Genomic DNA, 22134 nt, shown 5'->3' on the forward strand with positions numbered 1-22134 from the left:
ATTAATAATGAAAAAATATTAATCATCAAATAACCGTTTAAAATTTATATATATTTTTATTTAGACATATAAAATTAAAGATATTTAAAAAGTAATAATTTTAAAAAAAAAAATATCTTTTACTGCAACTCTTTTGAATTTATTTTTTTAGAAAGATCAAATTTATTTACATTGATATTTTAGCGTATAATTTTATTTAAATTGTACGTTGAAAATAGTTTTTTATCTAAATTTATATTTTAAATAAATTTATTTAAAATTAAAAGCTATATATTTAAAATTAAAAACTATTTATGAAAATATTATTAAGAATGACATCAATTATCTTGTAATCCAGGTGAGTGAAATCAATTGTTTTCATAAATATTTTTTATATTGAAAAATTTAATTGTTAAATAAGTTTGACATTCAATATGATTATCAATAATTTTTAAAATTTTATTATATCAATAGAAAATAACCCTACAAGAAAATTCTTATATTAATCAGCCGAAAACAGATATTTTCTCACATTTCGATCCAGTGGGCTCCAGAAATGCCGTGACTATTGGGCTTTAAGTTATTAAAAAGGCTAACCAATTTCTTTTTCTTCGTATAGCTTTACAAATACCTTATGAAGAAATTTCTCACTTAATTTATTATATTTTGAATAATCATCATTGAAGTTCAAAACTATAAAGCCAAGAGAAAAATATTAATATCCTTCACTGATCATAATAAATTAAAAAGGAATACATTTTTATTACTTAAAAGCTACGAATAAATTAATGATTACCTGATAGCATAAAGGAATTAAAATTTAAAAATTTAATTAAGTAGTAAATACATTATAAATTAATCTTTTTGATCTAATTTTTATTAAAAATTTGTGTTTTGTTGAATACTTAAAATATTTTTTATTTTTGTTAAGTATTCTAATGTTTATTAGTTAAAGATGATTGAGAGAGAGAGAGAGAAAACAAACTAATTGACAAGTTAGAGATAAAAATATAAAAAAAAAAACAAACAAACAATCATATCGTCTTAATAACTACAAAAATCACATGAAAAAATATTAAGACAAAAATAAAAAAAGTTAAATACTCAATAAAACAAAATATTTTAATAGAATATCAATTAAATCAAATATAAATGAGTAACAGTATAATCTTGTTTAATAAAACTAATTTAATTTGAATGAAACTTAATTTAAAACGGTATGATGCATTCTTTTAACTAGTTTAATTATAAATACAATTTAAAGTGCTTTAGAGTTTTTTTATAAAAAATGGTCCAGTTCAAACAAGTCATTTTGTACACTCTAAACTAGTGTTTATAGTTTCGATACATATAAAAGTTTTCAAAGATAATTTTGAATGGAACACCACTATAAATAACATATTAAACTTTTAAAAAATTGTTTTTATTATAAATATTTATTTCTTTTCAATTCCACATGTTTGAAATAGTAGAAAAAGAAAATTCATATATTCAGCTAAATTTATTAGCATGCGTCTAACCATATTATATTATATTATATTATATTATATTATATTATATTATATATATATATATATATATATATATATATATATATATATTTTGCTAGAAATATTGTAAAAGTTGGTATTGTACATTAACTATGGAAATAAGTAGTTTCTTTCATTTGACTAATTCAATGCTAATTCTAATTTTGGCTAAATCCTAACTAAATTCTATCAAGTTTCTTTTCTTGCTAACTAAATTACTATTGACATGCATATGAAGTTGGTTGGATATTGGTAAAAGATTGTTTAGAAGACACGTATTTTTTATAATTGATGGAGTAAATTTATTTCTCTGTATACTTGTCAGAATTTTTATGATTGTGAATAGATTTAAATAGCGTCAATCGCGCTGTTGATTTAAGAAGCATCTATGAATATTTTTCAAATACTTATTTCTTACAAATATTTTTGTAGTGTCCCTCTAATTTTTGGTAATTATACACAATCATGTAAATGATATAATTACAAAGAAAAAAAGTAGTAACGTTCTCTAATAAACATTTTTTAAACACTATTAGTTAAAAATTGGTATAAATTTGAAACTTCACATACTATTTAACAAATATATTCTATAATCTAAAATTTTTAATAAATTTTAACAGATAATGATAATAATGAATATCGTAAAATATGTTGTTCGTAAAATTCTGTAAATTTTTTTTTCTAAATAATCCCAAATTTCAAGTTTTTTACTTTCAAAAGAAGCATAAACCTTTTTTTCTTTTTTCTCAACTCCATCTCATCCATCTTCATCTTTGAATCCTCATACTTCACTTTCTGTTTGTTCGTTTATAAAATTGTGACTGTAGGGTCATTTCTCGTAGCAAGACCTTCGATTCCTACCATTTAGTTTTTTGTTTGGGACAAGTTAGTTTTTCTCGTCTTTTTTGTTTCTTCTACGATGCATGCAAGTCTTCAATGCTTACATCTTTTTTGGTTTCCAACTTGTATCTCTTCTAATCGGTGGCTGTGTGGGCACGATTGAATTATTTTCCATTGTCTCAGGTCGAATTTGAACTTTCGCGAGTTTGAAGGTGCCTTGAGGGTTATTAGAGTTCGAGTCTATCTTCGAAGGTGAGGGAAGTTAAACCTTACTTGCATGATGTTTTTGTTTGAATGTATGGTTGTGTGTTGATATTGTGTTTGGTAGCTCAAATTGATATGTTGATGTGTTGGCACAAATACCCTAGATGATTTGGTGCTTGAAGATTTGATGAAGTTTTAATGAAGTACTTGAAGCCATTGCCTTGGAAGATGTTGGAACCATGCTTACATTGATGAAGATGTGAAGATTTGATGTTTCACGTCTTGATCAAGCCTTGTGTGTATGTTCTTTATTTGGATTGATCATGGGAAAAACAAGCTTGAAGATTGTAATTCATGTTGTAGACCATTTTTCATCAATTAGGTGTATAAGGTCTTTGTTGTGTCTTTTAATCTATTGAAATGTTTTTCAACAGGTTAAATGATATCTTTTAATCTATTGAATGAATTTTTAACAAATTAAAAGGTTAGTTGCAATAGTCTTAACTAGACTTATTCAATTAGTTGATTTATTTTGTAATAGACTGATTTCACTTAAGTGAAATCAACGGATTGATTTGAAAATCAACATGTTGAATTTCGTGATAATTTGACTATTAAAGCTATATTTTTCGAAAGAGAGGTGTGAAGATCATTTTTGAGTGTGAAATCTTTTTGGAAATTGTGGAATTCTCTCTCTTTTGTGATCATACAGAGTGCAACTGGTGAATATTGATCTTGGATCATTCTTAGAGCATTTTGCTTGGTGTTTGAAGCTTGGAGAAGGTGGTTGTGGTAGGCAAGGTTGTGCTACCACTAAGGTTTGGTCTTTCTCAAGCTTTTAGGTTATGCCTGGTGGTTTTCCATGTCTGCAAGAGGTGTCTTGTTGTGCTGGTTTGATTCTTGTGTGATTCAAGAGTCATTGTGTGGTGTTCTTACATATTTTAAAAGTGTAATGTTGTGAACTTTGTAAATCTTTTGAAATAGTGCAAAGTCAAGCTCAGGTTGCCTTGACTAACTGGATGTAGCTCATGTTTGAGTGAACCAGAATTGTGCCCAGTATTGCAAACATGAAGAAATGACTCACCTATAGGTATATACTGCCTTGGACCACCCTTGGAAGCCCCAAAAACCACCATTGGGTGCCAGACTGACTCGCTAGGTAAGTTGATGGCTCGTTGGGCCAAAATAACAGCACAAAACTGCAATATTCGAGTCGCTGGGCAAAAATATGTCTCACCCAACGAGTTACAAGTCAAATAACATCGATTTTAGGCCTCAATGGGCGAGAATGAAGCTGGTGGGCGAGAATATTGACCCTGATACGCGAATATGGTTATTTGATCATGTTTCTACAAGAGTTTTAGGGGCATTCCTCATTTTGAACAAATAGAAACACCTTGGGTGCTTGAGAGAGGCTCTTTGAGGCTGCTAGGGGTGTTGGGAAACTCCCCCTTCTCCTTCTTGGACCTCTTTCTTCATCCATGGAGGTTTTACCCCTTTTGTGTTGGAGAGGATGATGGGTTACGAAATTGGAGGCAGAGATGCGAATAAGAGGAAAAATTGGAGCATGAAGCAGTTGTCGAGAACCTTCGAAGAGGGATTGCTTCTACTTTATGGTTCTAATTTCTTCTCCTTTCTTCAATTTTGTAAAACCCTAGGTTCTCCACTATGGAAAGCAATTTCTATTTGTTGAGATTATATGTAAAACATTGAATTCTTATGTAAAATTGTGTTGTTAATATTATGATTTTCCAATTCAAGTTAGTGTTTGATTTTCGTGCTTCATGCTTGATGTGGATCGTTCCCATGCTTGATTTATGATTCTTGAGGTGTTGGAAAATGTCTTTTGAACCTAGATAATAGAGCTTGTATCCAGGGATAGAACATGATTCATTAGTAATCTTAAGACTCTTGAACTTAATGCATAATTGCACCATTAATAATCTTAAGACTCTTGAACTTAATGTATGATTTTACTTGTTAAGGATTCAAGGAATTGGAACTTGATAAATTACCATAGGCTCAATGTAATATCCTAGGCAAATATTACTTAATTAAACAATTTATAATTTCAAATAAATTATATCAAAGATAAAGTTCCCAAAAACGTGGAAAATTTAAAACTTTATTAATCGTGCGTAAGTCCAAAATCCACAATTCAAACATAATTATTACAAGTTCCAAAGTTTGAACATCATACTTAAAAGAAATACAAAATAACATGCTTATTTAAAATAATCCCCATGCTTGCTCTCACTTTGGCTCTATGCGTCAACAACATCACTTGAAATATCATCCTCCCGTATGGCAAATCACATGATCATCACCAAACACAAACAGAAAAGGTGAGCTAAAATGAATAAAACATACATAAAAGAAGTTAAATAACCCTCACCCAAAATACTTAACTTTTTTATTATTTATAAAACCCTTTGTATAATGCCCACATGTCTCATAACCTATATAAGACGAGCACCTACTCAACCATGATCTTAGGGATTTCAATGCTTCCACGAACCTGTTGCTCGTGGTCCAACACGCGTGGAATCATCCCGTTATGAACGTCTCGCTCGTAACAATCAAGTAGAGCCATCCAATACGAACATCGCTCTCGTATTCTCACATAAGATTCCCTCATTGTGGATTCTTATATCCCAATAAGACTCCATTGCACAATGACTCATCTCATACACCAATAGTATATAAACATAAGTATCCATGCATTCATCACTTTACAAACTAGCAATTGAGTTTAGAAAAAGATTAATTATGTTTTAGTGGCACCAAAACTAGCAACCAAGTTCCACATACAACTCGTGCGTATTTCTGATTTATCTAACTTTATTTGAACTATTTTCCGCATTGCAATACCTCTAACCAAAACTCAATTTTAACATTATTCCCTAATCTTAATTCATGCATTAGACTTACAACCATAGCATCCCTCTCATATTATCACTATACCACGTTCATAAATCAAAGTGAAACTTAGTAGAACCCTCAACTCGTAACCATTTCAGCCACAACGTGAAGTGCAACTGCGCACTAGGCTGTCGCTTGGCAGAAAGTCATGTACCGCCAGGTGGTGCATCAGTTTCTGAGAAAATCCCAGATTCTCTTGCACCTGCGAAGAACCACAAGGACCCCCAACCACTCAAACAGTCGTCCCATTGCATGCAAAACACATGTATTCATGCTTCCAGTAAATATAGGAATCTAATTTATCATACCAACATCATTTTTTTTTCATAAATCACATAATAAATATTCCCCATTCTTCCCCCAAAACCCTAGCACACATTCATCTTCATTCACGCAATGATTCATCCAATACATCAAAACACAATAACAATTCATCAGTTTATGACATCAATCACTCAACAAAATACTACAAACTGGATTCCCTTGAACAAAATAACCTTAGAATTCAAAAAAAACCCAAAAACGAACCAAGTCTGCTTATGTCACCTGGCGGGCATTCATCACTACCAGGTGGTTCGTGCCAAAACTCAGAAAATTGGGTTTACTCATGTTGTGTCATCTGGCGAGCCTTTAATGCCGCCATGCAATTTCTATATAGAAACCTAAAAACCTCGAAAACAAAGTGAATTGAAAAGAATTTCAGGCATCAAGACTTCAACACATCATGAAACACATACATCAATTAAAACACAAAATTACAGCTCCTCTTACCTAGATTCCTTGCTCCAATTGCAATCCTAGTCCTCTCTTGATCCAAAAAATGATCCAATTCCTTGCCTCTCTCATAAAGCACTCTTCCTAGTCCTCTGAGTACTCCTTGGGTCAGGTTTAGTGCACTCAAAATAGTCTCCCTCGCAGTAGTATCAACTCCCTTCTTTCTCCTCCCTAATTTCACCCTTCACCTTTCTTTTCCAGCTCTTAATAATAATAATAAATTAAAAAAACGAAAATACAGCTTAATGTCCATCAAGTGCCATTACTTTAAGGTTTCTCCTCCATAATGCACTACCTCTACCTCTCTGGCTTCCCTGACGGCTAGGGTTTCTAGGTTCTCCACGGCTTAACAAAAAAAATATAAAATGTGAAAAGGAACTATCTCGCACTAACCTAGGTTTGAACTCAAATTCACCCAATTACCAAGTATATGCACAACCAACCAATCAATCCATGTTTCATTATATAATTCATGCACACCTATGATTATACTATCACACTGCAGTGATAACACACATGCAAAATAATTAAATAATTAAATTAACACATTAATGACATACAATGGACTCAAACTCAAATCATTTCCATATAATCAAGTACTCTCAATCACTTAAGCTAGTATTGTTCATTGTCCTAACTCTCTGCATTAATTACTATAGAGGTCCCTTCAATTGCATTTATTTTAAATAAATATTTATTTATTTTTCATGGGTCTTACACTCAAAGGCTCTAGGAATAGAATTTAAGTATATTTGTGAGTTGATTTTAACATGAATATAGAATTGAGATAATTTAGAATGCATGAGTATGAAGTGGTTGAAGTTTAATCTTGACAAATTGTAAATACACTATGTTAATTTTTTGTTGCACACTAACTGTTTGATAAAATATAAAAAGAGTTTCTTAGTGTTTTGTGAACTTTGTGCCTAATAGGGTCGTGAAGTGCGATAGTTATCATACGTTGCACAAATTTCTTAAAAGAGAACGATAAAATACTTATTACTTGCTATATGGAATCAGTGTATTTGTTGTGTTGGTTATCACTAACACTACTAAAAAACATTAAGAAGAGAAATTACTAAAGCAAATGTTAGAAAATTTCTAAATTATAATACACTTGTGTTCAAAAGTATTGGAATGATGATTACAATCTTATTTTCTAAAGTTTTATGAGCACATTGTATTATACTCAGACAAATTTAGCCTCGAACATATGTATTATAAAAATATTAAAACAAAATGCTGTTTATGATAAATGTAATTGTATTAAAAAAATTATTAACATTGTTTTTTATAGGAAATTTTGTCATCAACTATTTTATAATAATAATATTATTATTATTATTATTATGTAAAATTGCTTGTTATTACATGTTTTTCATTTTTTTAAGTGATGAGAGAACTTAAATTTTGAAATATGAACAATTTTAACTGTATTAAATTTATCTATAATATGAAAAAAGTTTCTTATTAAAATAAATCTATACTTTATTTTGTCTATAAGAGGTAAGATATTATGATAGTAGATGATTGAACAATTATACATATACAACAAAAAGAAAATGATAAATTAAAATTTTATAGCATTTTGTGTGAAATATTAATTGATAGGTGGACGTGGATTAAAAGTTTTTCTCTAATGACCCACATCATAAATTGTGGTAAATTTATCCTATTAATATATTTGGATGTGGTGTGTGCATGTACAAGAAAATATTCTTACATCATATTTGTTTAATTTTTATATTATTTTTTAATCACTCTTAGATTTTTAATAAAATGAAACAAAACCTTCTTATTTGTTCTAATTATATTTTATCTATTTTAACAATTTGTTTTTAAATATTTTTTAAGTTATGTTAATTCAAGGTTAGACCATTTAAGAGATCCCCATTTTTGTAGTAAAATCCCAAGTAGTGTTAACTATGTGTCATATGTCAGCACGTGATTTTTTTTTAAAATTTTATTTTCATTTTTTATTTTTTTATAATTTTTTTAAAAAAATAAAAATTATCACATGTCAATATGACATTATGTTACATGACAAAGACAATGTGATGTAACAATAGTAGTGCCATGTGTTACTATTTGATATGAAAAGTCTCAATGTAATTCTTGTATTTGTTATTTTATCTCAGTACCAATTTTTTAAAATGGAATCAATTTCATCCCTATATAAAATTTAATTTTTATATAAATTTTGCAATGGTATTTTTATTATAATTAATATTTTTAACCAAATTAAGTTTATTTAAATGTATATTTTGCATTGAATTTTATTTAAATTTTGTTTTAAATATTTATATATCTATAATTTATGGATAAAGGTTAGAGTTGCTTTAAAAACAAAAACTTTATAAATTCAAATATAAAATTTTAAAACAATTTAAAATAAATAAATTTATTTAAAAATTTTCAATTTAATTTATAAAGTTGTTATTTTTAAACCAACTCTAACATTTATCTATAAATTATTGATATATAAATATTTAAAACAATATTTAAATTCAGTTCAATACAAAATATACATTTAAATAAACTTAATTTTGTTAAAATATCAATTATAATTTAAATATCATTGTAAATTTTATATAAAAATTAAATTTGATATAGGGATGAAATTGGTTCAGTTTTTAAAAAATTGGGACCAAATTGAAATAAAAAAGCAAATACAGGGACTGCATTGAAACTTTTCACATCCAATAGTGACACGTGACATTGCCATTGCCACATCATATTGTCTTGACCACGTGGCACAATGTCAGATTGACACGTGACAATTTTTATTTTCTTTTAAATTATAAAAAAAAATAAAAATCAAAACAATTAAAAAAATCACACACGTGGCACATAATTAACACCGTTAGTGTACTACTAACGGAAAAGACCTAGTTGTAACGAAGTTTTCAAAATAAGGACTTAATTGAGTCAAATAAAACTAAGGAGACCTAATTGAGATTTTGCTATAAAAATGGAGACTTTTAGAATGATTTAACCTTAATTCAAACTTAACTCAACCTATAAAATTAATTTATAGTATCGTATTAACAACTACTTGATACATAATAAATTTATTTTATCTTTAATTAATATAAATTTTTAATAATTGTTGTTTATTCTAATATATATATATATATATATATATATATATATATATATATATATATATATATATTAAACATGAAATAAGATATTATTAAGTAATCTCACTAAAAATGACAAGTAATTTTATAAATAACAAATTTTATTAGAATCAATTTGGGATAATTCTCATATTATACTTTCAATAATTTAATTTTATAAAATTAATTTATATGATGGAATTTATATAAATTAAACTTATCCTAATTCCCTCCTACATAAATAACTTTATATTTACTTTAAATTTTTTTCCTAAATAATTATACTTTCGTTGAGTTTTAGATGAAGTATAATTTTTTTCTTGTTAAACTGTCAAACTATTACAAAATTATGTATCAGTCTAAGACTGTTAAATCATACAAACTCAAACTCTTTTATTCAATTATTATTTCAGGAAATGAAATTTAAATTATAATTTAATTATTTTTATTTATAAAATGTGAACCACTTTCCCTTCTCATCATCACGGTGGCTTTCTATATGTGTGACAAAATAACTGTCATATCAGAACTGTCAAACTGCCATCAGAACTTGACCCTTTTAAGCCAACGTGGAGAGTTCAAATTGAACGTAACAGTAGTAAGGACTATACCTACCATTTCATGTCACATTATATGGATCCTACTCACTTCTCTTTCTCAACCTCCACATTTTAATTATGTGCCAAAAAGTAAAACATGTCAAAATTTGACTTTCAAACTAAGGTGAATCACGATGGCTGGCGTGAATAACGTAAGAATAAGCATCTCAGAATATCAATTAGCTACTTATGATCATCCAAGAAGTGACAAGACTGTATTTATAACTATGCATAGTATATTTATGGTCTTTAAAAGTTTCAAACATCGATAGCTTATGCACAAGCTATTCTATCTATTCATGAATTGGTTAACACAAATCTAACAAGGAACGCAATCACCTGCTTCCAAAACAGTTCCTACTTATGTCTTCTTCTCTTATCCTTAAAAACAGTAAACGACACATTACCTAAGAAAATTTAGCAGATTATGTTAAAAAAGGAAGGTAACATGTGTAAAGTTAGTTTTGCTGCTTTCCCTGGAGAAGATACTAACTACTTCCTCATCAACCATATTAAAAATTATTTAAGAAAAATATAACTTTATAGTATATTTTTAAACTATTAACATTTAATAGCAATTTTTTATATTATTATAGTAATTTTTTTCAATTCTTTTTTATTTTTAATGTTTTTAATTTAATTTTCTTAAAAAAACATATGTCTATACAAACTCTTTTTATTAATTTTTTTGTGTGTCGGTGATGGTACGATGTCATATCATACTCATTTATTTAAAAAAACTAAAATATAAGTACCAACTAATGAAATACATCCGACAAATGTTTATATTGAACGTCCACAATTCATCATACTATAACCTAATTATATAATGTATAAAAATATATATCATGTATTTTAAATAATGAATATAAATAAAATATTTTTAATATTAACTATATATATATATATATATATATATATATATATATATATTACTTTTTAAATAAGTTGATTATACAAATATTTATCCAAACTTCTCTATATTTGTGTAGAGAATTTGGTGATGAAAGTTTCTTGGCTAGAAAAGTTTAGTATAAACTTTTTTGCAAGTCTCTTTTGCATTTATTATGAAAGTTTTTTACATTTATTAATTTTACTTTTTTAGTGTTTATTTCCATGAAGCCTAATGTATTTTTCAATCTACTAAGAATATATATCTAGTATGCTATTTGAATTGAAAATTAAAGGAATGCAAGTGCAATAATCATTCGGTTATCATTTACAGTATCATCAAAACAATCAGAAGTGATTTTGATTGAATCAAAACAGTGACTTGTTAACATGGTCTTCATCCACATGAACAATATAATTAAAAATACACCGTTTGACGTCTACTAATAAATTCCCTGAAAGATAACTTTAGAAGACATTTACTAATAAATGAGATGTGGGGTTGTGTAGTGACATTCTAAATTAAGTACCCATGAGTCCTCAATTTTATTCTCTTTCAAGTAAAATTCTTATTCCCACTCTTAAATTTTTTTGTCACAATCTCCATCAATACCACATTTTCCCAATCATCTTCGAGCCTGCACAGCATAGCAGACTGCAACAATTATGATTCCGATTAGATCAACCGATAACATTCAAGTTTAATTACACAATGTTCATACATTCAACACATCTATAATCATATTCTTTTCCGTTTTTATCTGGTTTTGGAATATCGAGGAACAAGTTTTGAATGATATATTTTGACCCTAAGCAGCATTTGAAAAGTTCAAGGTACACGTGGACGATCAAAGATTTGGTGTAAGTTTATGAGGGCTGGTTTGTATTACGTGCCCTATATATGTAGTTTCATGGCTTTGCCCTTCATCACAGTTTCATGTATTCACTTCACGTACCAAACAATGGACCATGCTTAAGCTTTCTATATCTCCATTCTTCATACCAAACAAAGACACAGCACATAAATAAGCAACAGATAACCAAAGAAGAAACAACAAATAGCATGACGAGTTCGAGTTCCGTTCACTGTGATCTTCTTGTGCAAGAAGAAGATATTTTAGAGGAGAAGAACAGAAAAACTACTCTGCATATGCTCATAGCAGAAGAAGGTATTTTTTCAGACAAGTCCATTCTTTTTTTTCTTTCTTCTTTTTCAATCATTTCACTGATTAATTTATTCTTTTGATAATTAATCTAGTTTGACAAGGATATAGAAATTTGTTATTATTGTTTAATGTTTTGTACCTCACATCTTCCATCAATGATGAAAAATGTAGTGTATAGAAAACTCTTGCCTACACAGATAGAAAGAACACTGAGTAATTTGCATAAGATTTTTTTATCATTTATTATCATTAGGTCTTACTTATTTTGCATCCATCTAAAATATCATTCATATATATATATATATATATATATATATATATATATATATATATATATATATATATATATATATATATATATATATATATGTATATTGTAATTGTATATGATTTCTATTTTAGTAATTTTGTTTGTAGGGAGAAAAGGTTAATTTTAAGATAAAAGAAATAATTTTTTATTTTTATGAATGCAGGTCTTATTTAAGATTTAATTTTATCATTTCACATTTTTAGGGAAAGAATCTTTATTTATTAAGTTTAAAATCTTAAATCTGTTAAAGTTTTCAGGAGAGTTTTTCAAACCCAAAGCTTGAACCCAAAATTTGAATATAAATATAACAGATGAAATGAATATAGCTTCAGATGAGATTAATTTTTCTAAACCAAAAGTGAAATATTTATGTTTTTTCTCGTCCTCTCTTTCTTCATTTATCTTATTCACACTGAGAAATGACCAGACCAACTTCTTGTTGACGAGGTTTAAACAATAAAAAGAAGTATCTTCCTTTCTTTCTTTTCTTTTTGCAAACCAAAGTCATTATCCATCACATTTTCTTTCTCTTTCACCATAAATTATCCTAGTAGATACTGAATATGAAATATATTACCTGCTTTTTTTTTTTTTCCAAACTATTGAGCAAATTTATATGGAGACAATATGTGGAAGACTCTAATGGTTCTTCTTTTAAAAGAGGTTCAAAGGAAGAGATTGATCGTGTAATCCACATTATCAAACTTTGTCTGTTTAAGGTTGTCGAGTTCTGCAAGTTGAGGTTACATGGACTTAACTTTTCTTTGCCTAACAATAATAATTGAAATTAGATACATCAAATTCAGACAACTGCTGTGTACATAAATAGTATTTGAATAGTAAGGTTGTTGATTTTTCTCGCCGATTACTAGAAATTGTGTTTTTATTAAGTTTATTTAACGTTTTAAATATATTTTATGATAATATTTGGATTAACATTTAAAAAAAAATGTCAAATGGTATAAATAATTCAAATATTATGATGATATATGTTTGAAATGTCAAAAAAATCTAACAAAATCTGGTTAAAATAATTAAATTCATATATTTCTAAAAATAACTAATTTCAAATTTTACTAAAATGTGAGAGACTAAAAATATAGTTAACCCTTCTATTTATCTCGTGGATGGAGTCAACAATACAGACAAATAATTAAAGAAAGATGTGTAAAGTCTTAAAAACAATATTTAGAAAGTTAGAAACAATTATTTACCTGAGAGGAATAAAGAATGACATGAAAGTTTAAGAATAGTATATAATTTAACTTAACTGTGACATACAGACGTGAAATTTAAAATAAAATCAAAAGATCATAAAAAAGAAGAAAAATTAAGAAGTTTAGAAACTTAATAGACAAACTGGTACAGATTCAAATTTTAAAGAAGTATATAATTTTGATTCACAAATTGATAATTTTTTAAATTAAAGGGTTGGGTTTAATTAAAAAAAATGATTATTTTTTAAATTAAAAGATGCACAAAAAATTGGTAGAAATTTAAGTAAATGATAGCTTGTACTAATAATTGATAATTAATTTTAAAAATTGTTTACTTTTTAAATTAAAAAAATCCTATTTACTTTGTGTAAATAATTGAAGTAAAAGCGTTTATGTAAGAATTGAAATAAAAAATTACATTACAATTAATTGAACAACAAGAAACATGATGCACATTTAAATAAAAATGTTACAATATGTTTAAGTCAAAGCAAGTTGCACAAGTAGAAGAAACAGAGGGGAAATGTAACTGAATTGAGAAATACTTGGTGTTTGTTTAGGTGAAAACAACAAAAGGAAAAAAAAAAAGGTGAATTTCACATCTTTTATTTCCGCTCCCAAATGTGAGGAAATAAATAGTGCATTTTGAATTAATATTAATGAATTAATTCTGAAATGACCATATTTATGTTTAGATATTTTTATTATGAAAATAATCTACCAATAAAAATTAGTATACAGTTTTTTCATCAACTAAAAAATATTGAAAATTGTTTCATCTTAGAATCAAATGAGTCTAGAATCATAACCTACTTTTAACTCTTAACAATTGATTATATTATAATTTTTTATTTCTGTTCTTTTACACTAAAGACAGTAATTCTATTATAATTTTTATTTACTCTACTTTATATTTCCTATTTACTGCTCTCTCGTGGGTCAAATAACAAAAACAATAATATACCTTTCAGCATAAGACCACTTTTAACCTTTTTCCGACATGATGGTTACAACAATAGAGATGTGTTGTTAGGGAATAAATGTGTACGGCTAAGATTTTCCTTGTTCTTTCAACCCTCTCTCAACTTGTTTGAGTTGGAATGAATACTCACATTGTTGAGTGTCTCGTAAATCAACAATGAATGTATTTTGTATTTTTCGAAGCTCTGGTTGTTTACATCGCCTTATAAACTGCTGTTACCTCGTAACATGTTCTGTGGGTTTATGCTTTCTAAAACAAAATCAAAAACTCTCATCTCTAATCACGAGTTGCAGTAATCAATAAACTCCCTTGTTCTCCATGTTTCTGTGAAAATGTAACCCTTCACATCAATGAATGCAAACACCACAATACCTCTGCATGGAACCATCGAGTCACATTGCTTAATCACTCTTACGTTTGTTCGTCCAGAACATGAGCTTTTCCAAACTAACCCACAAGTTTTAACCACAGCTGAAGGTGATGACACCAAGGCAATAGAAATGAGTGTAAGAGTTGAGGGAGCGAAGGAGGACATAACAGTGACATGGGAGAATTTGTGGGTCACTGTTTCAAGTGGAAAGAAAAAGAAGCCAATTTTGCAGGGTCTTACAGGTTATGCTAGCCCAGGGAGGATTCTGGCCATAATGGGCCCTTCAGGATGTGGAAAATCTACACTTCTTGATGGTTTAGCAGGTCATTACTCACACACTCTAGTGTCTACAATTCATTCATTATGGTAGTGTTGATTCCTTTATCTGTATATTACCTGTATAAAATCTTATGATTCAAGCAATGTTGCAGGAAGATTGAGCTCACAAATGAAGCATACAGGGAAGATTCTAATCAATGGCCAGAAACAAACACTGGCCTATGGAACATCAGTAAGAAAATTCTCAAAATCTACGATCTTAAAAGAAAAAGTAGCATCTTTTTGCAGGAAAGAAATAATTGCTTTAACTACCATGTGAAATCAGGGCTATGTAACACAAGAAGATGCTATGCTGTCAACTTTAACAGCTGGGGAAACTTTATACTACTCTGCTGAGCTCCAGTTTCCAGATTCCATGTCCACAGCAGAGAAGAAGGAACAAGCAGATATCACACTCAGAGAAATGGGTCTGCAAGGTGCCATTAACACAAGGGTTGGAGGGTGGGGTTCTAAGGGTCTCAGTGGGGGACAAAAGAGGAGACTTAGCATCTGCATTGAGATTCTAACACGGCCAAGACTCCTTTTCCTTGATGAACCAACAAGTGGACTTGACAGTGCAGCTTCCTATTATGTTATGAGTAGAATTGCAACTCTAAATCTAAGAGATGGAATTCGAAGGACTATTGTTACTTCCATCCATCAGCCAAGCAGTGAAGTCTTTGAACTTTTTCATGATCTCTGTCTTCTGTCTTCTGGTGAAACTGTATATTTTGGTCCAGCCTCTGATGCAAATCAGGTGAAGAACTCAAATCCTACATTCCTAGTACATAAACATCTTTTGATCTGAGAAGATGGCAAAACACATAGTAACTTTTTGATTCATCGCAGTTTTTTTCTTCAAACGGTTTCCCATGCCCAACCCTCCACAATCCTTCTGATCACTACTTAAGGATCATAAATAAAGATTTCGAACAGGTACGTATATTCTCAACTTTTACTATCTCAGAGGAAAATGCTGACAAAATACTCAAATTAAATTGATTCATCTTATTGTTCTCAGGATGCTGAAGAAGGCTTTGGCAAGGGAGTAAGTACAGAAAAAGCAATTGATACCCTTGTAAAGTCTTATAGGTTGTCTCAAGTAAGAAAACAAGTTAAAAGGGAAGTGAAAAAAATAGTTGAAAGTGTAAGTTTCATGCTCCACTCTACCTACCTACCAACACTACAAGACAAAGAATAATTTCACAAACCCAAACACTTACTACACACAAAATATACTTACTTTTGCATGACTTCAGGATTCTTGTGAAGCAAGGAAGAACAGGATTCATGCTGCATTTCCCACTCAATGCCTTGTTCTTACAAGAAGATCTTCATTGCAATTCTTTCGTGACATAAGCAATTACTGGCTACGTTTAATAGTCTTTATTGTAATAGCTATAAGCATTGGATCTATCTTCTACAACATAGGCACAGAAAATGGATCTGTTCAGGTAAGTAGATAATAAGCACAATGCTTACCTTTAATAAACAAACTTTGAAGAGTAATACAATACCCTCATGCATTTTTCAGGGGAGAGGTTCTCTGCTCATATTTTTTGTTTCAGTTCTGACTTTCATGACCCTTGTCGGTGGATTTTCTCCACTCCTGGAGGAAATGAAGGTAAACATCCTGTCATTTATTGCCATATAGTGAAGCAGCTTTCATTTCTGGAGTCAACAACTGCTTTAAGAAACTAAGAAACATAACATGTTGTAATGTGATGTAATGCAACACTTGTCCTTAAACCAGACATACTACTCTTTCAAAGATTTGAAACTGTTTTAAGAAACTAAGAAACATAACATATTGTAATGTAACACTTGTTCTTGAACTAGACACATACTGCTTTGAAATCTACTTAATTTAAGAAAAGTATTAAGTATGAAATTATTACCTAAACTTTGACGATCCAAACTTTGATACACTATTAACCTAACTGCATCAAATATTTGTGATGTCAGGTATTTGGACGAGAGAGATTGAATGGGCACTATGGGGTGACAGCATTTCTGATAGGACACACATTCTCTGCTGTTCCTTACATGATACTGATCTCTGTTATTCCTGGAGGAATAGTGTACCACCTTTGTGGATTGCACAAAGGAATAGATCGTTTCTTCTACTTCACATCTTTGCTATTCGCCATAGTTATGTGGGTTGAGAGTCTCATGTTGGTGATTGGAAGCATCTCCCCAAACTATGTAATAGGCATGTTCCTTGCTGGTGGAGTTGAAGGACTCATGATTGTAACGGGTGGATTCTATAGACTGCCAAATGATCTTCCGAAGCCATTGTGGAAGTACCCTTTCTACTATGTTTCCTTCCTCAAGTATGCCCTCCAAGGATCCTTCAAGAATGACTTTGATGGCCTAACATTTTCAGTGAATCTTGAAGGAGGAGGCTCTGCAAGCATGAGTGGTAGAGAAGTTCTAGCAGAAACATGGCACGTGGAAATGGGACATTCTAAGTGGGTCGATCTTGCAATCATGTTTGCAATGATTCTTCTGTATCGAGTTCTGTTCTTGGTCATCACTAAGTTCAAGGAGAAGTTCAAGCCTTTTCTTGCATCCATTAGTCTTCGACCATGACTTCTCACTGCAATCAGTTTAGAGACACTAGAGTCAAATGATGCTCGATGTGTTAGTTTGTTTACTAACTTCGCTGCTCTTGTTTTATATGAAAATCTTTTGAATTTACTAGATGAATGCGTGCATGTAATTTCAAATTATTTAAATATGTCTAATTATTCAAATTTGTTTATTTATTTATGCCCCTATGCATTTTTTATGATATATATATATATATATATATATATATATATATATATATATATATATATATATATATGCGTTTTCATTTTATGCTTGTGTTGGAAGTTCGTGATGATTCTTAGGACTTTAGTGTTGCATCTTTAAATTATGAGTAATAGTATTTTGACAAACAAAGTTTTAAACTACACTTTTTTAATAAATAAGGTACTACTTTATTACTTTATTTTCATTAAAAAATAAAAAATATTCTATTTAATTCTATTTATAAAAATTTTGTCTAGTTTGACAAATTTGTCAACAAATAATTTTCCTTAAATTAGATGCTCATGTTCTTCATGAAAATATCTGACTTGGTATCTCGTTTCAAAGTGTCTATGTTGCCCATATTTTAATATAATTTGGTTCGTATTCTTTACAACTTACTTATGACTAAAATTTACCTAAGAAAATGAGGACTAAAACTTACCTAAGAAAAAAAAATCCAAATCTTGATTAAAGCACAATTTTATCTGCGCTATTTGCATGTTTCCTTTACTTGTGATATAATCCAATGTTTTTGTCCATATTTAAACATTTTAAAAAGTTTTAGAAATAAGAAAGAAAAACTCTTAAAATCTATCTTTTTAATATATGAATCTTAATACACTAAAATAACTAAAATTATAGTTTCTTTATTTTATCTTTTATTTTAGTTGTTGCACAATAATATTAAAATATAATTTAATTATTATGGATTAAATTGAATTTTAGAAGTATTATATAATGAATATAATATTTATACGTCTACAAATGTTTTTTTTTTTCCTTTTTATATCATGTAATGATATAATATTTGTACACCTAGAATATCATTAGATTTGAATATGCATAGATTACAACATGTGACCTTAGAAACAAATATATAATAACCATAAAGTATATCATCTTGATTATTAGTCAATACATGTCTATATAATAGATAAAGAAGAAATGCCTACAACATCACAAGTAAACAAACCATGACCAATATTAAAGAATAAATCTTAATAATTTTACCTGTATTCTGATCTATCAGCTAAATGAGCTTCATAATATTGGAAATAGTTTAAGTATAAGTCAAAGTCCCACATTGGATAGAATAAACAAAGTTAAATACTATATAAGAATAAAGATCCATAACACCATTGCCCTAAGGTTTTGGAGTAAAAGTTGTGTCAAATACCTTATATGTGTAAGACCAATGTCATATAATATAGAACCACAATCTCTCCATAACTATAACCCACAAATGAAAATTTATATAAACTCAACACATAGTTCCCCCACTAACACAACAATCAGGATATAAACCCAAACAACATTCAAAATCCTTTATGGTACAATTCACACGATCTCTCCACAACTATAACCCACAAATGAAAATTTATATAAACTCAACACATAGTTCCCCCACTAACACAACAATCAGGATATAAACCCAAACAACATTCAAAATCTTTTATGGTACAATTCACACGTCTCATGATCAATTTCAACACTCATGGCTTCGATCTCTTTATTAGTATAGCCTTTGTTTGTAAAACCTTGAATGGTCCTTGAGATTGGCATAAATGAATAAACATAATGATATAAACACATAGCACTTTTCAATTTAAAAAACACACATTACCATTTCTTTTATGTTCAAAAATCTTGACTAAATATGATAAGTCTTTAAAAATATTTTGAAATCCCAATTGAATGCAATCCCCTAATGTAGATTTATTCATTGAAACTCTCTTTAAAAATAATAAACATAATAATATAAACACAGAGCACTTTGCAATTTAAAAAACACACTGTGTCATTTCTTTTATGTTCAAAAATCTTGATTAAATATGATAAATCTTTAGAAATATTTTGAAATCCCAATTGAATACAATCCTCTAATGTAGAGTAGGGAGATTTCTTAAGGTTCTTCCCATGGTTCAGTTCTCCTACAACAAACCTATATTGTGCAAGATGGTTCAGTGATGATGCAAATGAGGTATGAAAAGAATTGGAGAATTTGTGAAGGCCGGCTCACTAAAAATGCAATTGCTAATGTGCAAAGAAATTGGAATGCCTTGTAATTGCTTCAAACAATTATTTGGATCTTTTCTCTTACAAGGGAATTTCTCTTTCTTATTCCACTAAATCAATGGCTCTACTTTCTCCAATATTTTCTCTTTTTAGGAGGATTTATAATAAGCACTAATGTACATGTTCTCCTTCATAGTAATATATTTCTTTTTTGTTGAAAAATATATTATGGTAACTACTACACTACTATAAGTTTATTGATCTTTCCTGCAATGGCATCTATCATTAGTATACTCCAATTTTATAAGGCTATAAAGTATACTTATAGAGCTCCTTCTTAAACTACTACCTTGTAGTTCACAGATTCTATTATTGAAGTCATTGTAAGTTGTAAAGCTACAAACTTAGAAGTTTGAACAAAACAACAAATTAGTTGTGCAAATCAATATTTGGAGGAATTAAAAATAACATGATATTGAGAGGCAACTTATAACCCTTTAGCAACACCTGGATATTTAACTACTCCAATTGGTTGATTAATAGTCACATGTAAATCAAAAAAACCTTCAAGTATACATGTAAAATTTTCCCAAACTACAATTCTAGCATCAATTTATTCAAAAAAAACACAAAATGATAACTAAATAGTCCCATGGTCCTGGTAATAAACACAAGATCAATGGATTAGTCATGATAAATATTCAAAGAACAATAACATAAATAATGCTCACTCAAACCAATACCATTTTTTAACAATTCATTATAGTTTTACTAAATGAAAAAGAAAACAATAAGCAATCTATAATGAGAAATCAGTTATAAAAAGATCATGACAATATTAGAAAGATGAAGGATCATTAGCTCATATGGATTTTATAAAAAAAACTAATCAAAATTTTCGAAAGTTGAATAATGGGTTCTAGACATCTAATTTATCCAAACTATTAGTCTTTTTCTCCAAAAAGTAATAATAAAAAATTCTAGTCCCTATGTAACTTAACTAAAAGTTAATATAGCTTCAAATATAAGCGTTTGCTTTCTATAGACTCACCTTGTTGCATATACATTTGATAGATAACTAGAATGTTAATTTCATTTAGTACCTTGGCATGAGCCTCAACCAATTTGTCATTCTACAAACCTAAATCTTCTTTTTTTCACAATAATAATCACCACAATAATTAAAATTCAACACAAAATTTTCGACATTTCATCAAACATGCACAATGATACATTTCATTTACCTAATGATTCAAAAGAATTGACTTCATATGACGATTGGCATCACGATTCTAAAGAAACCACAAGTCTTTTAGTCAATGTTTCTCTCTTCCCATCGATATCCTTGATCACATCAAATTTTTTTGTCACTTCATGACAACTAATACAACACAGAAATAATAAGAGTTCAGTATAACATTTAAGTACTTAGAAATTTAATATATATATATATATATATATATATATATTACCGTATGAGCGAACCTAACAACCTCAGAAGCTCATAACAACTTCAAAACCTACGAAAAACTCAATAAACAATAACCTTAACCAAGAAAACATATCCATAGCAAAAACATATACAACATAATTAAAGAAAAAACTAAACCATAAAAGATCGACTATAATAAAATACAAATACACATTGAAGACGAAGAACTCATCTTACAATTAAAAAACAAAACACCACCTTACAATTAAAAACGCAAAACTACCGAAAACATCAAAACTTTTGTAGAACTAAAACAACACTTGAAGAAACATTTACGCGTAAAAACATCCGAACATCCATAAGTCAATCACCTACGGTACTCCCTCCATCCCCCCTAAGTGCGTAAAGCAAAATAAAAATAATCAATGGCAATGACTATTTTTAAAAGTAATCGCCAGAAACCGTGAGCCACTACAACTCCATCACACCTGCCAAAAGTAATCACCTTTGTCTTATTGGTGTTATTTTTTCAAATATATTTGTGTGTACCTATGGTGCTCGTTGGTTTTCTTTCAAAATATCTTTTTTTAGTGTTTCATCTGAATGTTTTATATTCATAAAAAGTTCTCAACTTTAGTATTCATAAAAATGTTTGTTGTTTTGA

General features: G+C 28.9%; 1 protein-coding gene across 1 annotated transcript; it reads left to right on the plus strand.

Moving 5' to 3' along the window:
- The first annotated feature begins 11804 nt into the window (after nt 1–11804).
- Nucleotides 11805–17961, plus strand: LOC114176689 (ABC transporter G family member 11-like). The gene is made up of 9 exons (XM_028061802.1): nt 11805–12029; nt 15007–15228; nt 15337–15416; nt 15510–15980; nt 16073–16159; nt 16245–16370; nt 16483–16677; nt 16758–16847; nt 17189–17961. The coding sequence occupies exons 1-9, from the start codon at nt 11924–11926 to the stop codon at nt 17813–17815; spliced, it is 2004 nt and encodes a 667-aa protein (XP_027917603.1). The 5' UTR covers nt 11805–11923; the 3' UTR covers nt 17816–17961.
- Nucleotides 17962–22134: the final 4173 nt, after the last annotated feature.

This window comes from Vigna unguiculata, chromosome 3 (assembly GCF_004118075.2).
Source record: "Vigna unguiculata cultivar IT97K-499-35 chromosome 3, ASM411807v1, whole genome shotgun sequence".
NCBI classification, from domain to species: domain Eukaryota; kingdom Viridiplantae; phylum Streptophyta; class Magnoliopsida; order Fabales; family Fabaceae; genus Vigna; species Vigna unguiculata.